Consider the following 24,225-nt stretch of genomic DNA (forward strand, 5'->3'; position numbering starts at 1 on the left):
TCCATAAACAAAACCATAGCAATAACATACTCCATCATTTTTTATTAAATGTATTTGTCATTTACAAATATGTAAAGGAAGTATGTAATAAAAACTTCAGTTTTCCTCTTTTCTTTAGTTTGATTTGTACTTTCAGGATAACAAAAGTACTCAACTATATATCACACAACACTTATATGCTGTTAACATCGTATAGCACCCTCAGTTCAAGCTGCAGTTCATTTCCAAACCTGACCAACCATCCAAAGATTCTGAAAGGTCTCTGCTACAAGATTTTAAGCTGTTACTGACTGCAAATCAAAGAACTAACTTTCTGATGCTTAAGGAGTAGAATAATATCTTGTCTTTAACCCAGTGACTTAATTTTAGGTCAGTAAAGCCTCTTACTGCAGTTTTTACACTAGACAGCAGTACTCAAACATACCCCAGATAGATTTTGCTGCAGCAATACTGCATATCATTATGTACACACCAGAGAGAAATAACACAAGAAAATTATTCTTACTTACTCGTTCCCAAGTAAGCTCTTCTGCTGCTCGATCCCATTCCAAAGCATTCCAGTTCATGTCATCTGAGGAGACAAAGGTCATTATTACAGCTGTCAGACTCACCCAAAAACAGATGTAACCACTCCACATGCTGTCTTCAATGAACAAAAGAGATAAGGTCCATAACATTCAACTCATAAATGCCGATAGCTTTCCAGTGAGCTTTAACACCCAAGAGAAATGCACGAAATATGCCAAAGATGAGAAATAAATTAAAGCAGAGATTTATACAAATAGCTTCCTTGAATTACAAGAGTTCTATTTTTAACAGTTTAATTTACATTAAAAAAAAATTAGAACATTACTGTTTTGAGTCACCTGTTACCTTGTGCTCCATTGTTTGCATCTGCTGCATCTTCTACTACAGCATCTTCTTCATCTTCGTTCTCCTCCTCCTCTTCATCTACCTGCTCTTCTTGAATTTCAGGGTTCTCACCTACAACTGCAATGTCAGCAGCTGGGTTAGCAGGCTGATCAAGCACAGCGTTTTCAACAGCTCCATTTGCGACAGCCTGAGCCTGCAGAAACAAGATGTAGTATTCAGTTGAACTGCTTATACTGACTTTATGCCTTATCCTGTATTCATGGAAAAAACCCAAAACAATTATTTTTTTCTTAAATTAGATAAGCATTAAATGGTAACAATAAATCTCTTAAAAACAAAGAGAAACATTCAGAGTTCTAAACAAACTAGCTGATGTTGGAAGAGGCCTCTAGAGATCACCTAATCATCACGCCTACTCAAAGCAGAGTCAGCTACTGAGCAGGTTGCTCAGTGCCATTTCCAGATGGTGTTCAGATAACTTCACAATCTCTCAATGAAATTGCCTGTGCTTCTACTTGCAGCTATTGCTTTTTGTACTGCCCCTAAATACTATTCAGAAGCCACTGCACCTGTCTTTTATACCTAACAACCACACATTTATACACACTAATAAGGCACACATTGCCCAGGCAGAACAGTCAGTAACTCTTAGCCTCTCCAGTTCTTTAATCATTTCTGTTGGTTCTTTGTTTGACTCCCTCCAGTATGTCCACTCCCCTACTGTACTGGAGAGTCCAGTACACAGCACTCCAAATGTGGTTTCACCAGTGCTTAATAGAGAAGAACTCTCCTGAGCTTCTGAAAACTGTCAGTAAATTAAAATAAGATAATTCAAGGAGAACTTGAGTAAATCAAACTAAGGATTTGTATCTCACTTTAAAAAGTAGACATATTAAAAAATGTAAAACTTTAATCAAATATTTCCCATCATGCATGTAGTGCTTGTATCATCTCTTCTCCTACACAAGAGTCTCCTCAAAGAACAAAAAGCGAACATGTAAAATTGGGGTCAAGTGAGGGGTCAGAGAATCCCTAACTTCAGAGGTTTCAGAAAACTTCCAGCTACCTAAAGAACAGTGAATTGATACCTCATGAACTACCAAAATATTTGTAAAAAGGAAAAAAGTGGCATTTTCGTTTACTACAGTTGACAATCCAGCTCTACAAGAACTAAACTTTTTAAATAAAGTATAAAATACAGATTAATAATTGTCATAAGAATCTACACAATGTTAAAACTCCCATACAAAATGACACTGAAACAAATCTATTACAATTCCACCTTATAGAACTTCAAAAACTGAACAGTGACACGAATGTGTTTATATAGAAGCACATGTTCAGCCTCAGTAGATGTACAAATATACACTACAATCACATGAAATGACTGTTGTCTTCTGATAACATATTTATTCACATGAGCACATTTTCTATAGTTACTATGAACTATTGAGCAGTTAAGTTTAACCTCGTTTTGTTGACCAACACCATTGAGTGGCTGCTGTTGATTTTGTTCCAACCACTGCGGTGCTCCTCCATGAACGATCTGTTCACGTAACCAGACGAGGCTGATAAATGCACACAGAGTGCATGTCACCACAAAACAACCCTGCAAACAGTCTGCCAATAAGTTCTCCCTGTTAAAGAGAAAAACAAAACAAAACATTAATTAAAAATGTATACTGCTTATTAAGACTAAACTTGTTAAATATCTAAAACAAGTTTTCTCAGTTCAAATCAACAAAAAATCCACATTTGTGTGAAAAGCTGAATTTACTTGTGTGTCTAGGTGAAGAAACTACATGGATTATGTTGAAAAGCTATTTCTATAAGTGCCTGTGTCCAAGCAGCTCTAAGCACCAAGATAAATTCTGATTTGGAAAAGTGTGCATGTCCTACTGTTTTGACTTTGGAAATTACTGTTGTTTAAGTAGAAATATTCAAATATATATATCAAAAGTAGTGATATATCAAAGTTGTTTCTTGTAGAGAAAATCTGGATTTATTACAGCAAAAGATCTGTTCATCCACCATCCACGTTTTATCTGCAACTAACAAAACAGAACTGCTGTGCCTGTCTTTGATTCAACTTTTCAAGCAGCCTTTAACCCCAGGTATTTTTTCTTCCACTCTACTTCAGATAACCTGAATTATCAACTAACATAAATCTGCAAAGCAGGAACAAAACAACGTTCTTCTAGGCAGCTGAATGTTGGTTTCATATGAGGCAAGAAATACTTAAATTGAATTAAGCAATCCTCATTCCTATTCCAGGTGTTCCCTCCCACTTAGTTTCACCCTTGTACTTCTCCTTGACCATAATGAATTTGCTCAGAAAACTGATTTACTACACTAAGTCTTTTAAAATAAGGAAGGAATATGCGATCAGAGTATTGACAGCAATTGCACAATATGCCTGTTGAAGCATCAGTCTGACTCTCTATGAAGCTGCACAGACACTAGTGCTCGCACAGTACAGTGAAGACAACAGATTGCAAAAATCTCAAGTGAAAAGGTGACACCAGATGCTACTGAAATAACTCTGTCAAAGAAATACATGTCAAACCATTATGAAACAGTACTTAGACACACATAAGTACTTTATTTCTCTCCCTAAATACGGGTTCTGTAGACTGTAATGGATGCAAAGGTACATTACAGAACCATTTTCACAATTATCTTTCTAGACAATTTCTTTGTATCAGTCAGGTTAAGTACTTACGTTGATAGAATATCTAATGGCAGCGTCAGTAGTGAGCTCACAGAGCCAGTAAACAAGCACTTGTAGATACGACCTGCAGAAAAAAGCCACAAGCATGGTATAAAGTTGTTTGCTTTATTGTAGCCAGCAGCATATACACGCTTTGCATTTAATAGACCCTGAATCAAATTCAGCAAGGTGCCCAGTATGTTTCTGTGGCTTGCCTCTGCTTATCGCTGAGCTGCAAGAGGTGGAAGGTGAAAGAACTGCAAAGGTACAAGAAACAGCTGTGTAGTCTGTTAAGCTGTACAGCTGTTAAGCTTGTGTTCAAGAACACAAGCCCTGAACCTCTTCAAATTACAATACACCGGTAGGAATTACGTGTAACAGAACTCACTGTGGGATTTTATGGAATACAAAGGGGATTTTATGACAAAAAATCCATAAGCAAACTGATCCCTACTTCTTCCTCACATACTTCATTCTCCAAATAAAAGCGCTAAGATCTGTAATCAGGAGGTCTGGGACAGATCTCTTGTGTGCAACACTTTAGACAAAGGACACCAGCCATTAAATCGTTGTCAAACTTCTTGGATAATTCTTGATTGGTGCTAAGAAACTGATTTTAAATTTGCTTCTCATGCACAGATGCCATTTAAGATCATTGTTTAGTTTTATGCCTTTCTAGTCTTAGGTAAGCAACAAATTTTCCTGTGTATATGAGTATTACATCACAATAGATTCATACTCACATGCAGTAAGAGGTACTACTCCCAACCATGCGAAGGCCACAAGTGTATAATGAAACCAGTACCGTATTGCTGTGCCAATACTCGTAACCAGTCCAGCAAAGATGTCTTGGATTGGAAGCCGTGAAGGCATGTCTGGGGAATAAACTGTGTAGAAAAGGCACTTATTCATCAGCTCATCCTTTAAACAAGCATTTACATAGAAGACCTGTCAGCTACAAAACATTTGTATTTGAGAAAAAATCTTACAATGAAAATAAACATATTCTATAGACTTCCAACAGATCACTCCAAATAAATAACAAAAATTGTCATGACACATTAGACGTTGATTTTAATAGGAAAATCAATACACTTTATGCCAGTTTTTGACTAAGAGATGTTGTTTTCTAAATAGTTTCACTACATTCACTGCAAGTCAAAATAGGCCAAAGCCTGCAAGGAAAAGCAGGTTCTAAATTCAGCAGCTCTCCCACTCAACATCACCTGAAAGAGATCCCTGTTAAGTACAAATCTAGTCCAAGGAAAGAGCACATGGAACAAGATAAACCACTAGTTTTGCATTCTCCCCACTTGTACTAAATAGTTTAGACTACACTCGCTATCCAACAGGACAAAATTCAGCAAAGAAAAAGCACTGTAAAGCAGCATAAAGTGAAGGCAACTAATTAAGTATCTATAAATGTTGACATTTACATAGATAAACTTTCATTTTCAAGGGATATCAATTGCTCCTATGGTCCCACCTAATAAGGAACATGTGGCAATTCTCATAATAGTAAATTTTCTTGCCCTTTTTAATTGAGCACATATACATTACATAAATCACACTACATTCAGAAGTCAAGAAAAATAATGTCAAGGTTTTTTAAATTTGCGCTCACTTTTATTACCTGAGTCAGTACATTAAAAAGCTGCACGACAGATCATCAGCCTTTCAGTGCATCTCCACTTCACAGAATCACAGAATCACAGAATTGTAAGGGTTGGAAGGGACCTCCAGAGATCATCGAGTCCAACCCCCCTGCCAAAGCAGGCTCCCTACACCATGTCACACAGGTAGGCGTCCAGGCGGGTCTTGAATATCTCCAGAGAAGGAGATTCCACCACCTCCCTGGGCAGCCTGTTCCAGTGCTCCGTCACCCTCACTGTAAAGAAGTTCTTCCGCACATTTGTGCGGAACTTCCTATGCTGTACTTTCATCCCATTACCCCTAGTCCTATCCCCACGCACTACTGAAAAGAGACCAGCCTCACCACTATGGCTCCCACACCTCAGGTATTTATAAACCTGGATCAAGTCCCCTCTCAGCCTTCTTTTCTCAAGGCTAAACAGACCCAGATCCCTAGTACAGTACTAGCTCCCTTCCACAGTACCAGGCTCCACTGCCATCTCTAGCCTACCCTTCCCTAAATGCTACTCAGATACAGAACTGTATCTTTCAGACTACAGGTGCCAATTACCTACAGTCTTCACTGCACATTAAGCAATTGGAAGTTGTCTATTTCTAACAATGCCGTTACACACAATGAGTTTCTGCATACTAACACAGATTCCAAGAAGTCATAATGCCCAGCATCAATACCAGATGTGAGTAAAGAAGATAAACTGCAGTTTAGCACAAAGATACTGCTGCCTGGATGGTCAGCAGTTACACTGACAACAGATGAACTTGAAGATATCACACACACTGAACCCGGACTAGTTTTTGGAAACCTGCTGTATTTTCAGCCACATAAGTGACCTACATTTTCTATGCATAAAATACTGGAGAAGAATTTTCCTCCCTCTTGTATAAACCTTTTGTCTACAAGTCTGAAAAACACCGCTTCATGCCATCCACCTGCATTCACCTTGTCTCTAAACAACAACCCTGCTCTCTTTAGGTGTATTCATGCTTACTGGGAGAGAAAGCCTCTATGTGAGAGCAGACCACTTCTTTTCTCTCCAGGGACACTTCCCTAAGTATCTGTATTGTAAGACGAACACAGGAGCACAGAAAAGCAGGATCAATAAGCAAAAGAATGCGGAGAGTTTGGTGCGCTTCAACAATAAGTGGATTGTATGTGACACAAAGTAACAGCAAAACAGTAACTGTGAGATAAACCTTATTACGTTTTAGGTTTCAAAGGTACTTGGCAAACAAATAAAATTCACCAAGAAAGGACTAAAATAAAAAGCATAACGGAAGGAAAGCAAAACCGTGAGAGCAGCAACTGAAGAGCACCACACAAACATATTTTGTCATTGTCCACTAATTTCTGATTTTCTTATTGCAGAATCAGATTTAGTGTGCAATTTGGTAGTAGCACAGAAAATACTCATTTAAGCCTTAATAACAATCAGCTCACACCAAATGAACATCCAGGATAACTTAAAGAGGAGATAAGCAGACATATGTTAAGGGCGCTAAAAGAACATCTACCTGTAGTGTATTTGTTACTGCATCACTCAGGCAAAACAGAACTCAGTAGATAATTTGAGGATTATATATTTTAATCCCCCAAAAACATATTTTTGATCAACTTTGGAACTAGAGAGGAGGCTACAAGGAAAACATTTAGTTGTTAAGGGGAAGCTGTGAGAGTTTAAAATAATTTAAAAAAAATAGTCAAAGAATCATAGAATCACCAAGGTTGGAAAAGACCTAAAAGATCATCCAGACCAACCATTCACCTATTACCAATAGCTCCCACTAAACCATGTCCCTCAATACAACATCCAATTGTTCCTTGAACGCTCTCAGGTTTGGTGACTCCACCACCTCCCTGGGCAGTCCATTCCAGTGCCTCACCACCCTTCCAGAGAACTAATATTTCCTAATGTCCAGCCTGAATCTCTCCTGCCACAGCTTGAAACCATTCTCTCTGGTCCTATCACTAACGACACGAGAGAAGAGGCCAACCCCCAGCTCACTACAACCTCCCTTCAGGAAGTTATAGAGAGCTATAAGGTCTCCCCTGAGCCTCCCCTTCTCCAGGAGCTGCATTGTGGCAATGCCAGGAGCTGGGTAGGTGCTGAGAGAACTGATCTTTATATCTTGACTTTGTCACATTCTGTAATACATTAAGCTTCTATCTAGCTCATTTGGACTTCTCTGCCCCTTTGAGCCACCCAAATGGAAAGGTACAATGAGCAGTCCATAAATGTCATGAAGCGTGCTCAGTTACTTATTATTCCTTATTTATGCGCTCATTTGTTGAAGAAGACTTACATCCTTACCCACTTTTCAGGGAAACAGTTTGTCAGTACACTTCAGTTGAAAGAAAGGCCCGCAACAGAAAAGCGGGAAAGGATTCCCACTACTCTGTCCTACAATAGTGGTTCTTTCAGGCTTATTCACAGTATTACAGTCTCGTGCAGGTTGGAAGGGACCTTAGAGATCATCGAGTCCAACCCCCCGGGATTTAAGCCTCCTGTGTAGCAGAGCGGCACTTCTACCACTTGCGCCACAGGGGGGATTCGAACCCGGGCCTTCGGTGTTGCAAGCGGCATTCCTACCACTGCGCCACTGGAAGCATTCTTAGCATTCCCATTTCCTCAGAGGTTATTCAGCACAAGCACTACACAGTTGTCCTTTGACAAACCCAAGGGAGTCAATCTGCTGACCCTAAATAACAACCACTAAACTTCCCAACAAGTAGAACAAACGAACACTTTCAACTTAACCTTTCCCTGCCATTTTTTTTTTTCCCCCAAATACTAAAGTTAATCCAAATGAAAACTACCCTGCAAGTGCTATTTTCCTTTAAGGAAGAGTTAATAGCCATGACATGGGCAGTACAGGAAGGAGCTCCAATCAGAGCAGTATCCCAGAAACAGAAGTATATGCAGGTATTAAAAAAAGCTCAGAACCCCAAACCTGTTATGTTGATAAAGTGTATAATAATGATTAAAAATATTAACAAAACCACTTTTATTACCTGCACGATTAAAAAAGTAAAAAGGGAGCATCAGCAGCATTTCCACTCCAGGACGTTATAAATGCCAGTTGCACAACAGAAAATATACAGTACCAATATAGAGTGAACACCTGGCTCTTCCTAACCAGGACATTCTCTTGTTTTTCCTGCCTATCTCACACCCGCAGCAAATCCCTGTACAAACCTACCTCCAACAACTCACAGTTCAAAACTGATACCAAGGCAACTGTCCAGGAATCTCTTTATGTTCTAAAGGGTGACTCCCAATGAACGCAAACAAGTTATGCAGGTTCAAGTATGTTACAAGCTTGTTCATCTCCCACATTTATGGCTAGTTCTGCCATAAAGCACTAAGTGGGTGAATACACGTGAACAGTTCCAGGGAAGTCACGCATAAGATCGTAAAGAACTAATATGAAATACAACAGAAAGTTATCTGTGTCTTTTATGCTGCTGGCCAGTAGCATTCTGAGAATGCCCGCCTTCCTTCTAGAAGGAATTAAATATCCTGAGTGGGTTAAGATGTTGTTTTGGTTTTTTTTGCCAGTTTATTATTACTAGACATTCTAGACAGGTTGAAGATGCTGGCCACCGTGTTAAAGTTAATTCAAGTGACCAGATAAAAAGAGTTATCCCATTTTATCCTTCAATTAAATCTTACTGTGAATAATGAGCCCAAGAAAATGGGTCACTCGCTCCAGTGTAATTACGTGATGACATCTTACAGATCACTTTGTTTAAGATTCAGTTAAAGACTCAGAAGCTTGAAACTTAACAAACTAAGTACAACTACAAACAACACACAATTACTAAGCAACATTTTTGCACTGACTACTTAAGAACATGAATATGTAATCACATACTTTGTCTACATGGTTGGACACTTTAGAGAACGATCCTACTTTTCAGAAGAAAAATCACTTCCTTCACATCCCTTCCAAGATACAGGCTGAACCTCCTAGTCTCTGCTTACTTCCTTATACCCAGTAACTAAGCCAGTACATAGCTCAGGTGCTAAAGAAGTACAAGACATTACTGAATTTAAAGACAGCGAAGGACTTAATGCATGTGCTAGAATAATAGAATACTTAGAGTTGGAAGGGACCTCTGAAGGCCATCTAGTCCAACTGCCCTGCAATGACCAGGGACAACACAGCTACATCAGGTTGCCCAGGGCCTGATCCAGCCTCACCTTGAAAGTCTCCATGGGTGGGGCACCAACCACAACACTGAGCAACCTGTTCCAATGCCTCATCAACCACACTGTAAAACTCCTTACATCTAACCTAAATCTGCCCTCTTTGAGCTTGAAACCATTTCCAGTTGTTCTATCACCACAGACCCTGCTAAAGGGTCTGTCTCTTCCTTTCCTTTACATACTGAAAGGCAACTAAAGAATAGCAGCTCTCACAAGCAGACTGAGTTTCCACACTGCATGTACAAATTATTTTTCAAATACAGAGGGATAAGAAATACTAAGGGAAGCATAATTGCATGAATTTCGGGTGTGAAGGAAACAGAAGGAAGTAATGAAACAAGACATGCTGGGTAAAGAGGACTGAAGGAATCTGTGCTAGCTAAACTGACATATGCTACCACCGTATGCAGCCTGGTAGGAAAGAAAAAAGCATCTATCTATCTATCTATCTATCTATCTATCTATCTATCTATCTATCTATCTATCTATCTATCTCCACAGGATAATCTGTGCAATGTGGGAAGCCAAGAAGAAAACATTCTCAACTGATAGTGCTAAGTGTGCAGAGCAGCCAGCTCATGACAGAGAAGGATAAATAAATCTTTGCTAAAGTGATTCCCCCAATTGCCAGTTTCAAGGCTACTGTAACAAATGCTAATCTGCTGAACCACAGTGACTCAATCACATTTTCTATGTGTCCATAATCTGCAGCTCCATTACAAGCTGTGCAGGTAACAAGTCAGTCAAGGATAAAACTTCTGCAGGATCACGTGTATCGATTATGGCACTAAAGACATTTCCTAGTATCACCATTAACATAGTCAGGCATTGGAACGCACTGCCCAGGGAGGTGGTGGAGTCACCGACCACGGGAGTGTTCCAGAAACGTTTGGATGTTGTGTTGATGAATATGATTTAGCTGGGAAGTATTGGTAATGGTTGGACTAGATAATCTTCTAGGTCTTTTCTAACCTTGATAATTCTGTGATTAACATATATATTAAAAGCCAAACATTTGAGCCTTCTCATCACTTTTCTTCTAAATCTCAGTGAAAACAACAAGCTTTTGTCTTTTTTCCTCATACAAAATTAGAATGTTTTCTTTCTTATCTCTTTTACATTTCTTACATGGGGCCTCTGCATCAGTGAAAAAGAATCATCTGAAAGCATGAGGGATTGCTGAGATCAACGCAAAATATGCTATTCTCCTCACAGACGTCAGGCACAGTATTCCACACTCTGATACTGATGATCTCAACAATTGCCTAGTGCGCCAAATTAACTGTTGATAGAAATGGAAAACTCTGAGATTCAATAGATATTGGGGCAGGTGCAAGAGAATTCTTGGAAAGGAAAATGCACGCACTAACCCATATGCCTCAGTAGACTGAACCAATACACAATTAGATAAGATGGATGAGGAAGAAGACAGTACTAGAGCTCGGTCCTTCCAACACAGACAAGCCAGCCTGAAAGGGAGATTTGATTTTGATACTTCTGTTACAGCTCACATCTGGTTATGAAAGCACTATGTTATCCATCATTTAAACAATTCACATCATCTGTGATAATAAAGAAACAATTCAAACAAGAATTCAGAAATTAAAACACAAGTGTGGACCTAGAAGGCTGCATGAAAAAGTAATCAAAAATACTATAATAAAAAGAAACCAAGTTCTGAAAAAACGAGAGCAGTGAAACATACTTACTTGGTGTGAAAGCAAATCTGTGCTTACATAATTCACAGTATTCTTTTCTGCTGTGTTTAAGCCACTGAACTAAGCTGAAACAAAAAAGCAATCACATTAAGACATGCTATTACATCTTTCCCCATTACAAAAAGCAAATCAATTATCTGTTTCAAACAAAGTAGAACCTTCATACGATCACAGAGGACAAGCTAACATTCATACTAAGTTTACTTACATCACAAAATTTACATGGCTTTCACAGAGAAAGTACATCATCAGGTACATATGTTACTGAAAAGGGTAACAAGGGCAGGCATATACCCTCACGTGGAGGTGTTCAAGGCCAGGTTGGATGGGGCCCTGGGCAACCTGATCTAGTGAATGTGTATGTTTGGTGGCCCTGCCAGGCAGGGGGGTTGGAACTTCATGATCCTTGAGGTCCCTTCCAACCCGGGACATTCTGTGGATACTGACTGGGAGCACCAGCCCTTAAAAATATTTCACGATTTAAACCACTCTATCTGTGAAAGAATGACTATTAATATACAATCAAAAAGAGTTCATATAGACGAGAATTATGGATTTCATTTTAAGGATTTCCCTGATTGAACAACACCTCAAAAATATCATAGTTTGGTTTGTTGGTTTTATTCTTAGTGTGAGGCTAAGTACTCTTCTTCATTCACTATTACAAGAAGGCAGAAAAAAGAACATGTACTGATCTTTCTGTTCCTTGTTCTCACAAGACAGGAGTGAGGAGCACTGTACTCTCAAACAAACATATCCACGAGTGCTTCCTTTTCACACGTAACTGCTAAACTCATGAAAATTTACAATTCTACATAATGAACCCTCATAAAATAAACCAAAAACCCCAACCCTGAACATACTTCCTCTGAAAATTCACTTCCATTTTAAGCTTGTTAACACGAAGACATAAGAAGCACTGCTTTTAGAAATACGTTAATGCATTTTATTAAAGACAAATGAAGAAACAAATAAAAACACTCAGAACTTACCATTCCTGATGAATAAATTTAATACTGCCAGTACACACACATGGATGATACAGGGGTTTCTCAGGAGTTCCCTCTGACCGACAGACTCTGCATATATCTGCTGAACAAGACAACAGTTATTACACTTCTGCTGGAAGAAGTCACATTTACAAAACTAATTACACGCTACAGAATGGTCTTATGAGGAGAGGCTGAGGGAGCTGGGATTGTTCAGCCTGGAGAAAAGGAGGCTCAGGGGAGACCTTATTGCTCTCTATTACTTCCTGAAGGGAGGTTGTAGTGAGCTGGGGGTTGGCCTCTTCTCTCGTGTAATCAGTGATAGAACTAGAGGGAATGATTTTAAGCTGCACCAGGGGAGACTCAGGCTGGACATTAGGAAGTATTACTTCTCGGAAAGGGTAGTCAGGCATTGGAATGCACTGCACAGGGAGGTGGTGGAGTCACCGACCATGGGAGTGTTCAAGAAACGTTTGGATGTTGTGTTGATGAATATGATTTAGCTGGGAAGTATTGGTAATGGCTGGACTAGATGATCTTCTAGGTCTTTTCCAACCTCGATAATTCTGTGATTCTGTGAAACTTTGCCATGTAGCAAAAATGAAGCCAAAATAACTTAAACCGGAAAAAGCTTTAAGATGGATTTTGTGTTGTAAAAGATAGGAAGACTTGAGGTCTACCAGAAAAAAAATCAAGAGAAATATTATTTCCCCGATCATCACATTTACAAAAGAAACAAACTTAATCTTTATTATGTACTTAAGGTTTCTAGGATATACACATACCAAAGCTGTATGTAGAGTATAATAATAACAACACCTCTAAAGCTACATACAGTTTGTGAAGGACAGTCTCCCTGAAAGCAAATGTGATTTTGAAGTGGAATAATTCTGAGTTTTGAATAAGTTTAAGAGAAGCTGAGAAGAAGAGATTTACCAATTCCTAACACGTGCTTAAGACAGACACTAATCTCGAACCTAAGGTACGTGTTCCTCTGTGCTCCTGAGGAAGCAAAACACCAAAACCATATGGAACACAAAGAGGTATTTCGTGACTTCAAACAGGCTGCCCAGGGAGGTTGTGGATGCCCCGTCCTTGGAGGTTTTCAAGGCCAGGTTGGACGGGGCCCTGGGCAACCTGATCTAGTAAATGTGTATGTTTGGTGGCCCTGCCAGGCAGGGGGGTAGAAACTACATGATCCTTGAGGTCCCTTCCAACCCGGGTCATTCTGTGATTCTGTGACTCCAATGCAGTCACATCAAACAATGTTACGTTGCTGCAAACACCAAGAGCTCCCAGTCTCTCTGCCTACAAGAAAGACCAGAACCACTGCTTCAAGACACAAAGGATTCTTTTTATTACAGAGAGTAATTCCAGACAACTGTAGAGAACAGATCTCATCAAATTCCAGGCAGGATAAATCCTTCTCCTTATAAAACCAAATAAACACATGAGAAGCAGCAATCTGGTCCATTTAGTAGCATATAACTTCAAATCAGCAAATCCTGCTAAAGGTCAACATGCACCTTATGTGTAACACTAAGTACAAACAGAATTCCAGTGAGGAGTAGATGCTATTCTTCTACTTGCATATGCACTTTAGTTCTTTGTTCCCCGCACAGAAAACTTTTCTCTGCTTGTCACATATCTAACCAAACATTCACCGCTGTAATACCTAAAACTGAAGTTCAGATTATTCAGCAAGAAACTGATTTAACTGGAAAGACACGTGGGTTTCTTTCTGCTTCATTTATTAACTCCATCAATCATCAATTCTACCAGAAGTGCAACTGCCACATATATCTCTACTGGGTTTTCAACACTTACAAAGGCCCACTTGAAGTTTACAGACAAGTTTGGTCTGTGTTACAGTTAATTCCAGTGCTATTATTTTTAAGCTTTTGAGGGTAACATTAACCTGTAAGGTGCTACATGTAGTATATAGATATACATATAATAGAATCATAGAATTACCCAGGTTGGAAAAGACCTTGAAGATCATCAAGTCCAACCACAGCCTAACCATAGTACCCTAACTCTAACAACCCTACACTAAATCATATCCCTAAGCACCACATCCAAATGGCTCTTAAACACAACCAGGGATGGCGATTCAACCACCTCCCTGGGGAGCCTATTCCAGTACCCAACTACCCTTTCTGTAAAGAAGTGTTTCCTAATATCCAACCTAAACTTGCCCTGGCACAACTTGAGGCCATTTCCCCTCATCCTGTCACTTGTCACTAGTGAGAAGAGACCTGCCCTGCTCTCACTGTAAGAACCTCTCAGGAACTGGAAGAGGGCGATAAGGTCTCCCCTCAGCCTCCCTTTCCCCAGACGAAATGAAGAAATAAATACAAATAGAAACACCACAAGCGTAAAGACCAAATGGAGAGTACAGCACTAAGGTGCCCTAGAAGATATCTAACAACCCCCCTTTACTCTCCTTCCATCCTCCCCAGTCACCAGATCAGGTCCTCTAAAAGCACACGGGATCAAAGTCAGCCTGTTACCAATTATCAGCTGCGGGTTTTGGATTAAATCCACCGAGATGGATTTACCAACGACTGGCACGGTGAGAGCTGGACTAGTCAGTTCTCAGAACCTGCCCCATAGCTCGTTGGAAGCCAAGAATCCCGGACAACAGGATGCCAAGTAACCAAACCCTCACCAGTCCCTTGATTCATGCCATCGCTGCATGGATCTGCCGGGCTGCAGAGGCAGGGGACTGCTGCAGCAAGCAGCTTTACAAGTTGTTAACATGTTAAGCACAAGCGTCGTCATTTCTTTTGTTTCCACGAGTGCTAAGCCATCCGCAATACAACCCAATGGGCAGATCTACGAAGACACGGCCTTATTTCACAGTATCACAGTCTGGTGCGGGTTGGAAGGGACCTTAGAGATCATCGAGTCCAACCCCCGGGATTCGAGTCTCCTGTGTAGCAGAGCGGCACTTCTACCACTTTCAACCCATCGCTTCGTGCTTCCCCAACTGTTTTATCCTCTCGAGTTGGAAGCCCGGGTGCCAGTGGATACACACAGACAAAGGGACGGCTCGGTACCAAACACCATAGCGCTAACGCTCTCCTCATACCGAACCGAGCCGTTAGCACAGCACCGCCCGCCCCTCCCCCGCCGTGCAGCACCCGGCCCCCACGGCCGCTGTTATGTAAGGGACTCACGCCCCGGCCCGCCCCGCTGCCGCCGGGTAACGCGTTAACAGGGTCCTCCACACCGCCCCTACAACGCTGAAGGCAGCGTGGGTAAAGCGCCGCCGTACCGGGAGCGCGGGGGGGACCGAAGGGCACTGAGCGAGCACCTCACCTTCCTCGGCGGTCTCCATCTTGGCTGGCTGACGCAGCGCCGGCACAGAGGGTGGCGTGACGGCGGCGGGGCGGGGCGGCACGGCGCTGCGCGGGGCGAGCGCGCCGCCAACACGTCAGGGATAGAGCGCCGCCCACCGCGCCCCCTGCTGGGATGGAGGTCTTACGGTGTGAGGCCGTGATACCTCGGGGTCTGGGCGGTGGTGATGAGGTGGGAAGGGTGTGTGTCCAAATGACCCTTGTTAAGCACCAGAGTTCACAGTATCACAGAATCACAGAATGACCCGGGTTGGAAGGGACCTCAAGGATCATGTAGTTCCAACCCCTCTGCCTGGCAGGGCCACCAAACATACACATTTACTAGATCAGGTTGCCCAGGGCCCCGTCCAACCTGGCCTTGAACACCTTCAGGGACGGGGCATCCACAACCTCCCTGGGCAGCCTGTTCCAGGGCCGAACCACTCTCCTAGTGAAGAGCTTCCCCCTAACATCCAACCTAAATCTTCCCTCTTTCAACTTAAAATCATTTCCCCGTGTCCTGCTATTGTCAGCCCTTTCGAAGAGTTTACTCCCCTCCTGGGTGTAAGCATGCGAAAATGTGAAAGCTTAGTGTGACTCGCCAATAATGGTGTAATTACAGCAAAGTGCTGCATTGAAACGCATGTGGGCTGCTCTTCCTTGAGCAAGGCAGAGTGACAGCTCCCACTTACAACTTAAAAATAGTGGTTTATTTGTAAGGAAGGTCGTTTTCATCGTGACAGATTAGCCTGGCATATTAATAAACAGTGCCAGTGTGAGATTGCAGGAGGGGCAGTGCATTGGATCAGTCTGAATAGGACAAAACAAACACTAAGAGAGCTGGTCTCGTTTCCAGGTATGCTGTAATTCCTATTCTTTGTATTCCAAGCTTGCAACCACTATTATTGCTTGGCTGCAGTTTCTGACAGTGATCAAGGTCAAGAATTAGTGCCAACAGGCTCTGAACAAACATGCAAAAAAAAACCCCAAAAAACACAAACCCAACAACAACTCTCTGCTACAAATAAGTTCTGATGTGAAATACAGAGGAAATGGGGACATATTATAGGTGGAAACGTAAGACAGGAATAGACTCAATCCCAAATCACCACATACTGTGGTAAAAGGAAAGACATATTTAGAATGAGTGGGAGGAGTGGAAAGAAGACCAGGCTATTTTGAAGATAGCCCTATTTTTGTAAAGCAGCTGTATTTTCAATTGCTTAAATGCTTAGGAAATATATTGTCTTCATAAATTTCTCTTAAAATACAAGATGAATGTTGAAAAATGGAAATGATCCAGTATTTGCATTATGCTGCATCCACTGTTTCTGGGGGTAAATCTCAGCTCCAGTCAGTGAAGGCTGTCACTCTGAGTTGGCAGCAGCTTACCTTCTAGTGCTGACCTAGTTTTTTGTTTCCCTCAGCTGTGCACATGATTCTCACAACAAACATTGCTCAGCGGGTTATAAACAGCAAGTTATAGAAATATGGGAAACAGGATGGATTATCTTTAGGAAAGCCAACTAATTCATGGTTTATCTTAAGAAATCAGGCAGTATTTTGGGTGACTGTGTAGTTGAACCGACTTATCCACCATTGCAAGGGAGATCTAGAAAGAGTCTCCATGGCAAAAGAGAAGCTGTTAAAAGTGGAGCAAGGTCTCTGATAACAGCATGAAACACATCCTACAGGAAATTAGCGTGACATGATCGGATCAGGGAGTACAAAGTTCCGTGAACTAGAAAGACATCTGGTGAAAGTCATTGCCACTGCGGCTCTTGCCAGTGCACTATGGAGTCTTTCGAAGGACACGTGTCCTGATGACTGGCCATTTGGCCACAATATCTCATCAATCTACATCTTATCAGTAGGTAGCTGCTATGCCAGCAGATTCCTGACACAGAAATGCAGGAAAGAAGTCTTAGAAGTGCTGCACAGGCAATAACATTTACTTTTTCCTCAGGAGGATGGCCCAAGCTGTTGAAATAATGCTCCATGCTGACTCTGACAACTCTATATTTAAGTCTGCTTCCTTTCAGCTGGCATTTGCTTCATACTGAACCTAGGCTACGATGAGTATCTTACATTACAGAAGTGCAGAAGAGATCTTTTCACGTATATTGATTACAGTAGATTTTCTGTTCAAAACACAGTCTTTGAAAACTTGATTGGGATCTCGCTGTCAGGCTTTGCATAAAGCGCATGGTTGTTATTAACATACCTGAGATTCAGGATTCTGTCAGTACTGTTGTTTTGTGAAGGCTTCAAAAAATGGACTATGTTTACCTTCCAGAATATCCCATTCCTGCCAACTGTAATATCCTTTAAGGCTTGTGGTTCTATACCTCCCATCAACCTTAAGTGAACCTTTTAGCTAGTTATATATGTTGTTAAAATAGGATGATTTTTTTATTTTTATTTTTTAACTTTGGCATTCTTCTCCTTGTTCTCCTTAGAGGAGGACGAAATGGAAAAAAGTGCTACGTGTTTCTAATAGCTGCTTATGCATCCTTTTGAATACCTGTTGGTTGTCATGTCTTTAAAAATCCATGAAGCTATCATCACAGGTAACAGCGGTTATCAGTATTTAGCAGGAGTGAGAATTATCCTCAGTATTTAGCAGGAGCAATCTTAACTTGCCAGAAACCCTTTCTTGACCATTTCTTGTGGGTGTTGCTGGAGATTATAGCAATCAAATTAAACTGCATTTAAAGCCACATTTTAAATGTTAGCACTGCAAAAACAAGAACACATCTATTGTAGAGTATGATTTTCATTTTGCACGTTGCCCATGCTATAGATATTTTTACAAAGACACTTACGTTATTGCTTCTGCCTCTCCTGCATTAAGTAGGGGAGGAATTTGTAAGGGCCTAGGTTTCTAATGATTTGTCATTGCTTTCTCTCAGATCTTTTTTGCAACAGGAAAAAAGATGAGAGTTGTCTTGACCAGGGAAAAGTGAGTTGCAGTCCAAAGGTCAGAGTTATTACGGGTTAATCAGTCAATAGCCTCTGTTTTACAAGGCCTCTGATTCGTGTAGAAGCTTTCCCTTGCACACTGAGAATTCAGACATAAAAACCAGCTTTGGTTTGTTTCCTTAAGGCAACAATGTGCTTACTGTATGCATTGCCTTTACTATAGGATTGGCAAATACAGTGAAGAAACCAATTAATGCTTTTGATGTCTAAAGAGAAGGATGTCAAAGTGCTCGGCTCAGTGAAGTAGATTTTCAGATGGATGACTAATATGAAAAATAAAACACATTTACTACTCAAGACCTCTGTATTCTTGGCTCTTCTGCATGGATCAGTGAAACATGTTTATTCATCTGTTTTTGAATGCAGTCATGATATCAGATGATCTTCTGCCAGGATCTCAGTCTACTGGTTAAAGATGCTAAAGTCCTCTCACAAAGATGCTGATGCTCACAGAAATGACAGTGCATAGTGTTTCTTTCTCACTGATTTGTCCCGATATTATATGAAAAGTATCTGAACTGCTCACCTGAGGATCCCTGTTCACTTCTTGAGGTCAAGCCTATTTGGAAGCTATCCTTTTCAAAAGAGGAAAACTCCCTAGTTTAGATATGTATTATTTATCCTTGCTTTAAAAGAAAAAGTCTTTTGAGAGCCTGTACCTTCTGATTCATTTTTAGCTGAATCCTTGGCATACAAATTGCTGTCAGGAAGCTGTTCCAGATTTTCTGGTCAGGATTCTTATTTTCAGGGTAGCAAATAGGGTTTTCCTTGTCTTTCATTTCTTACATGGATCCTCAAGATTGTTTTCCTGCCTCCATTCTCCACCTTTTCCAGGAAGAAAAGCAGGGGTATTCAAATGATTTACAGCCTCTTGAGGGCATGTACTGTCTCTGCTTTTCTTGTACGCTCCTGGTCCCCTCCATCTAGTTCTCAGTCCTGCCCAGGAGGACTAGTGAGGTGAAAATGATGCATGAATGCCACAAGAGGGCCCTCTGTTCCAGTCCCAAGAGGTGGCCTAGGGACTTGAGAAGAAGCTGACTGAGGATGCAACATCTCTGTGGACCTGTAGTGGGACAGCCAAGCAGGGAGCTAGAGAGCATGGTGATGTGCACCACAAAGACCTCAGGGCTCCCTAGGAGCCTCTGGGCTGAGTGTCTCTGCCTGCTGCAGGGACTGCTCCTTGTCCTCCTGGTCAGGCCAATGTGGGGACAACCTGCTGGGAGTTTCTAATGTTGCTTAAGGCTTCTGACCTTGTCAAGGACCTAGCTAGGGGTCACTTTCCCCCCAGTGCCCAATGATAAACTTTTTAGCCAATTCTTGTCTCAAATCTAAGGCATACTGTATGCTACCTGGTAAAGCGTCAGCAGCATCGAGGATCCCAAAGTCAGGAGGAGAGGAACTTTCATTGCCTACAGGGAAGGAGGCAGAGGCAGGGGCAGGCATGTGCGAGCACTGCAGCACAGACACTCCAAGTGCTGTCATACCAGCAGCCTGTTGTGTGGGTCTGGCTGTGAGGGATGGGATCTTGTCTGACAGCGTGTCCACATGGTGCTACTTAATAGCACGCTTGTGTGAACTGATGTGCCCTCACCAGCAGCCTTTACCTTGCAATTACAGGAGACAGTCCAAGTAGGTCAAGGAAAAGGAGACTGAAAGCTGTCTTGTTTGTGTAAGCAATGAGAATCAGTAAATGTAGCTGAACTGGAAGTCTGTACAGCAAGAGAGAGCTTGAAATTGGCTTCCTGCTTTAGACTTTTTTGTAGTCTAAAACTGGATTTTGGAAATGTATGCTTATGTTATTTATTTTGAAGTATTTATGTTAATATATCTTCCGTGATTAGATCAGAAATGTTCTTGGACCTGTAGTACACTTTGTATTGGCTTCTAAATTTTGAATGTAGGATCAGTTCCATATCATTTCTCATGACCAAAAAAGGCTTGAATTTAGGTTGTCACTGAATATGAGAAGGACTTCAAAGAAATCTTTCTGGTTTTGTAAACTCATATTTATAGTAAGCAGAAAAACAAACCATTTACTAAAACGCAACTACAGATCAGTGATTTTCCATCTATTTTTCCATCACATTTCCCCTGTGCGTTATCTTCCAATTATTATATTAATCTCTGTCAATTTATTGAAGATATTTACTAATCTTCTGCACTTTAGTATCACATGTAATCACAGACTCAATAAGATTCTTGCCTATTCATTTTCACTAAATTAAGGTGACCATATTTTAATAAAAACTGGAAGCTGAAAGATACAAATTTTCACCCATCTTCAAGTTCATGTACAACACTGCTGTATGTATTTAATGTTGTGCTTCTTGGTAAAACTGAACTTCTTTGTGACATCCAAGAAGTGAAGTGAGTTGGGCCTCAGGAAAGTAGTGTACTGTAGGACTGGGGTCAAAACTGTCTTGGTGTTCAAAGCTTGGCTTGAGCTTTGCTTCTTCTTCAGCCTCTCAGCCACGTTCTTTTATAAATCTGGAGACAATAAACTTGGAATAAAAAAAAAATTAAATAATATACACTTAAAAAAAATCATGTTTTTAGAATAGGCATTTAGTACAAGAGAAAGGAAAGTTATGATTGTAACGCAGAGTTATAACTGTTGACTTTCATCTGCTGCTGTGAGACCACAGAAAGAAGAGTTGCTCAAAAAGGTACCCTATCTAAAGAATGTGAAACATTTCTATCAGCGTTTGAAGGTTGCAGGTTCTCTGGGAGGTTTCCAGGAATAAGCAGCTTGACTGCCAGTACTTCAGCTGTCTGAAAGGTGAACTTAAATGCATTGAAAATTACTCTGAATTGTGCCCAGGTGAAATGCCCAGAATCCAGTTTTCCAGACTTTGCAAAACCTTTTTACCACACTGACGTAGGGAAATTAAAACAGGCCTTTTAACAGACATATATTATGAAAGCATCTTATGTGCAAATGAGGAGACGTAATTACAAATGCCAAGGAGGGTGGCTGCTGTTTGATTTCTGACTTTCTATTCATCTAATTCACAAGTTCACTAAGGAATGCGCGGTTTCATCGTTTTTCTTCTGAGTCATGCCATGCTTAGTGTTTGCCCTCAGATCTCATAATATGTAGTTGTTCATGGGAATTGGCTTAAGTTTCAGAACTCTAGGTTTGAAAATACAAACATTTTTGTCTTTTCTTAGAGGAAAGAGTTGTAGTGATTTTTGCATAACGTATAAATCATTGTGTTGAATTAAACTTTTGTTCTTTTTTAATGCTGAGGAATGGAAATAAGCTGCCTGCCCTTTTGTCTTTTTTGGTTTTTTTTTTTAGCTTATAAATATGGATAGACAGAAAAGTACATATGATCAAAATTCAGTTTTGATGCTACTTTAGAAAAGAAAAATAAAAATCCAGGGAACAGACAAGCAGCAGACATTTATTTCTGTTTAAAACCAGAGAGGGAGTTTTGGAATAGTTCACAGTAACAGCTAATAGTATACCTGCATCTGACTGGACAAGAGGAAACAGATTTCCAGTTCCCACTCACCAGAAATTATATTTATAAGCAAAATATAGAGATATATAGATACACCTCCTGACAAATATGGTGGCCTTCTACAATGGTGTTGCAGCGTTGATGGACTAGGGAAGAACAATTAATGTAAACTACCCAGACTTGTGCAAAGCAATTGACACTGTCTCACATGATATTCTTGTCTCTAAATTGGAGAGATGTGTGTTTGACAGATGGACAACCTGGAAGATATAGAATCATAGAATCCAGCCACACCTTCCCAGGCCTGTAGGGTTGCCTGGTGGTTGTTGTGACCAAAATGCAGGACCCGACACTTGGTCCTATTGAAACTCATGCCATTAACCTTGGCCCATCGACTGAGTCTATCCAGGTCCCTCTGTAGTGCCCTTCCCCCCTCAGGCAGATCAACATTCCTCCCTACTTAATGTCATCTGCAATGGAACATGAAATAAAATGGATCACTGCATTCAAAGAGTTGTGGTCAACAGCTCTATGCCCAGGTGGAGACCAGTGATGAATAGTGTTCTTCAGGAGTTGGTATTTGAACTGGTGCTGTTTAACACCTTTGATAGTGACATGGACAATGGGATTGAATGCACCTTTAGCAAGTTTACTGATGCCACCAGCCTGGGTTTGTTTAACCTGGAGAAAAAATTTTCCACATAGACCTCATTGCAGCCTTCCAGTACATAAAGGGGGGCTACAAGAAAGCTGGAAAGAGATTTTTTTTTTTTTTTGCAAGGGTGTGTGGTGACAGGACAAGAAGTAATGACTTTAAAAGAAATCTAAGAGGAAATTTAAATTGAATCTAAGGTTACTGAGGCACTAGAATGGCTGTCCAGAGAAGCTGTGGACACACCATCCTTTGAGATGTTCAAAACCAAATTGGATGGGCTTTGGGCAACATCGCCTGGTGAAAACTGTCCCTGCTGATGGCAGAGTGGTTGGAACCATATAGTCTTTAAGGTCCCTTCCAACATAAACCATTCTGTGACTGTGATTCTAAGATCTCCTGGAGAACACAGAGGGTAAGAAGTAGCCATGTGGGTACGGTGGTTTCTGTATGAATGAACTTAGTGGGAGAACAGCAGAGTGGGACTGTGTATGCCTCTGATACAAACTCCTAGGTTCTCTCAGGATGCTTTCATCCAAGATTTCCTTACACACAGTTTTTTCTATTGTCTTTATATCCAAGATATATATATATATATTTGGTTGTAGACTTTCAGAAAAATATTATCTATTGCTCTCTCATGGAAGAGAGTACACGATAGCTGAGACTCACCTTGAATTCCTTCTGGGGAGAAAATGGCTAGTTTCTTTATTTCTTACCCCTCTTTATCTAATTAATTAACCTGAAGATCATCCACACCCTGGAGAACTCGTTAATTATTGTATCTGAGCTGGTGAGGAGATTTGCACAAGCAGGAGGATAAACCCACTGTGGTCTAGTTTCACAGAAGCAAGCTGTGATTTTACTCAATACCATGTATCTCAGTGGGGAGCTTGGGGAAAGCAAGCCTATAAGCAAGCTGAGATGTGTGGCGAAGCTATTATGTAGTGACGCATACTATTGGTCTCTTTGAAGACAGTCAGGTGACTGGAGATTTGATTCTGGTTTTGTGGGGCCGAGTTTTCCTACTGAACCAGGAGAACAGGCTATAATGAACAGACAAGCTTGGTCTGATGTCTGAGCCACAGCACAAGACAAGGTTCTAGAAAGAGCCTGTCTTGTAGCCAAGTATATGCAGGCCATAGTTTCCTATGGGAAAAAAAAAAATGAAGAAGAGAGGAACCTTGCAAAACAGTGAATAAGATGGAGCTAAGCTTTTTTACTTCACAGCCCAAAAGATGTCAGCTTTCTGAAATCTCTTCACAAGTATATCAGGCACCTGAAGTCCCTTTGTTTCTGACTACAAAGAAGCAGCACGCTGGACACTCTCAGGTCTGAAAGCAGTCATATCATCCCTTTAAAAGCAAATCTGATAAGGTCATGGAGTTCTCAGCTTATCTCATGCTTTTCCTTTTGCTGAACCTGCAGTTTGAAACTCCGTAGTTCACAAAAACTCTGTGGAAGAATGAGCTTAGGACTTCACCCTTCTTTGTTGTAGCTACCTTAACACAAATAACCCTTAAAATGTTTAAACTGTTCAGGTAGGCAGGGGGAGACAACTTCTTCCACACAGCGATGTTTGATGAAACATGCAGCAGATGTCCTCTCTGAAATAGGTAAGGTGCATAGTGA

The 24,225-nt window shown here is 40.9% G+C and overlaps 1 protein-coding gene across 7 annotated transcripts in view; it reads right to left on the reverse strand.

Moving 5' to 3' along the window:
• The window catches only part of MARCHF6 (membrane associated ring-CH-type finger 6), a 36,238-nt gene extending 20,717 nt beyond the window's left edge, over positions 1-15,521 (reverse strand). For 3 of the 7 annotated variants that reach the window (XR_014942830.1, XM_015854409.3, XM_085537881.1), the window contains exons 1-8: positions 15,476-15,521; positions 12,155-12,254; positions 11,154-11,227; positions 4,327-4,470; positions 3,596-3,668; positions 2,342-2,510; positions 874-1,066; positions 510-571 (exon numbers count right to left, since the gene is read on the reverse strand). Coding sequence is in view for 5 of the 7 variants with exons in the window: in XM_015854409.3 (XP_015709895.2) it covers positions 510-571; positions 874-1,066; positions 2,342-2,510; positions 3,596-3,668; positions 4,327-4,470; positions 11,154-11,227; positions 12,155-12,254; positions 15,476-15,494 (834 nt within the window). In the remaining 2 variants the exon portion in view is untranslated. Of the gene's footprint in view, positions 1-509; positions 572-866; positions 1,067-2,341; positions 2,511-3,595; positions 3,669-4,326; positions 4,471-11,153; positions 11,228-12,154; positions 12,255-15,431 lie in introns of all 7 variants that reach the window. The other 4 variants (XR_014942831.1, XM_015854410.3, XM_085537880.1 and 1 more) reach the window with 3 other exon arrangements.
• Between the last annotated feature and the right edge of the window lie 8,704 nt (positions 15,522-24,225).

Source organism: Coturnix japonica, chromosome 2, assembly GCF_054131305.1.
Source record: "Coturnix japonica strain WE chromosome 2, WE-NBRP24, whole genome shotgun sequence".
NCBI lineage: Eukaryota > Metazoa > Chordata > Aves > Galliformes > Phasianidae > Coturnix > Coturnix japonica.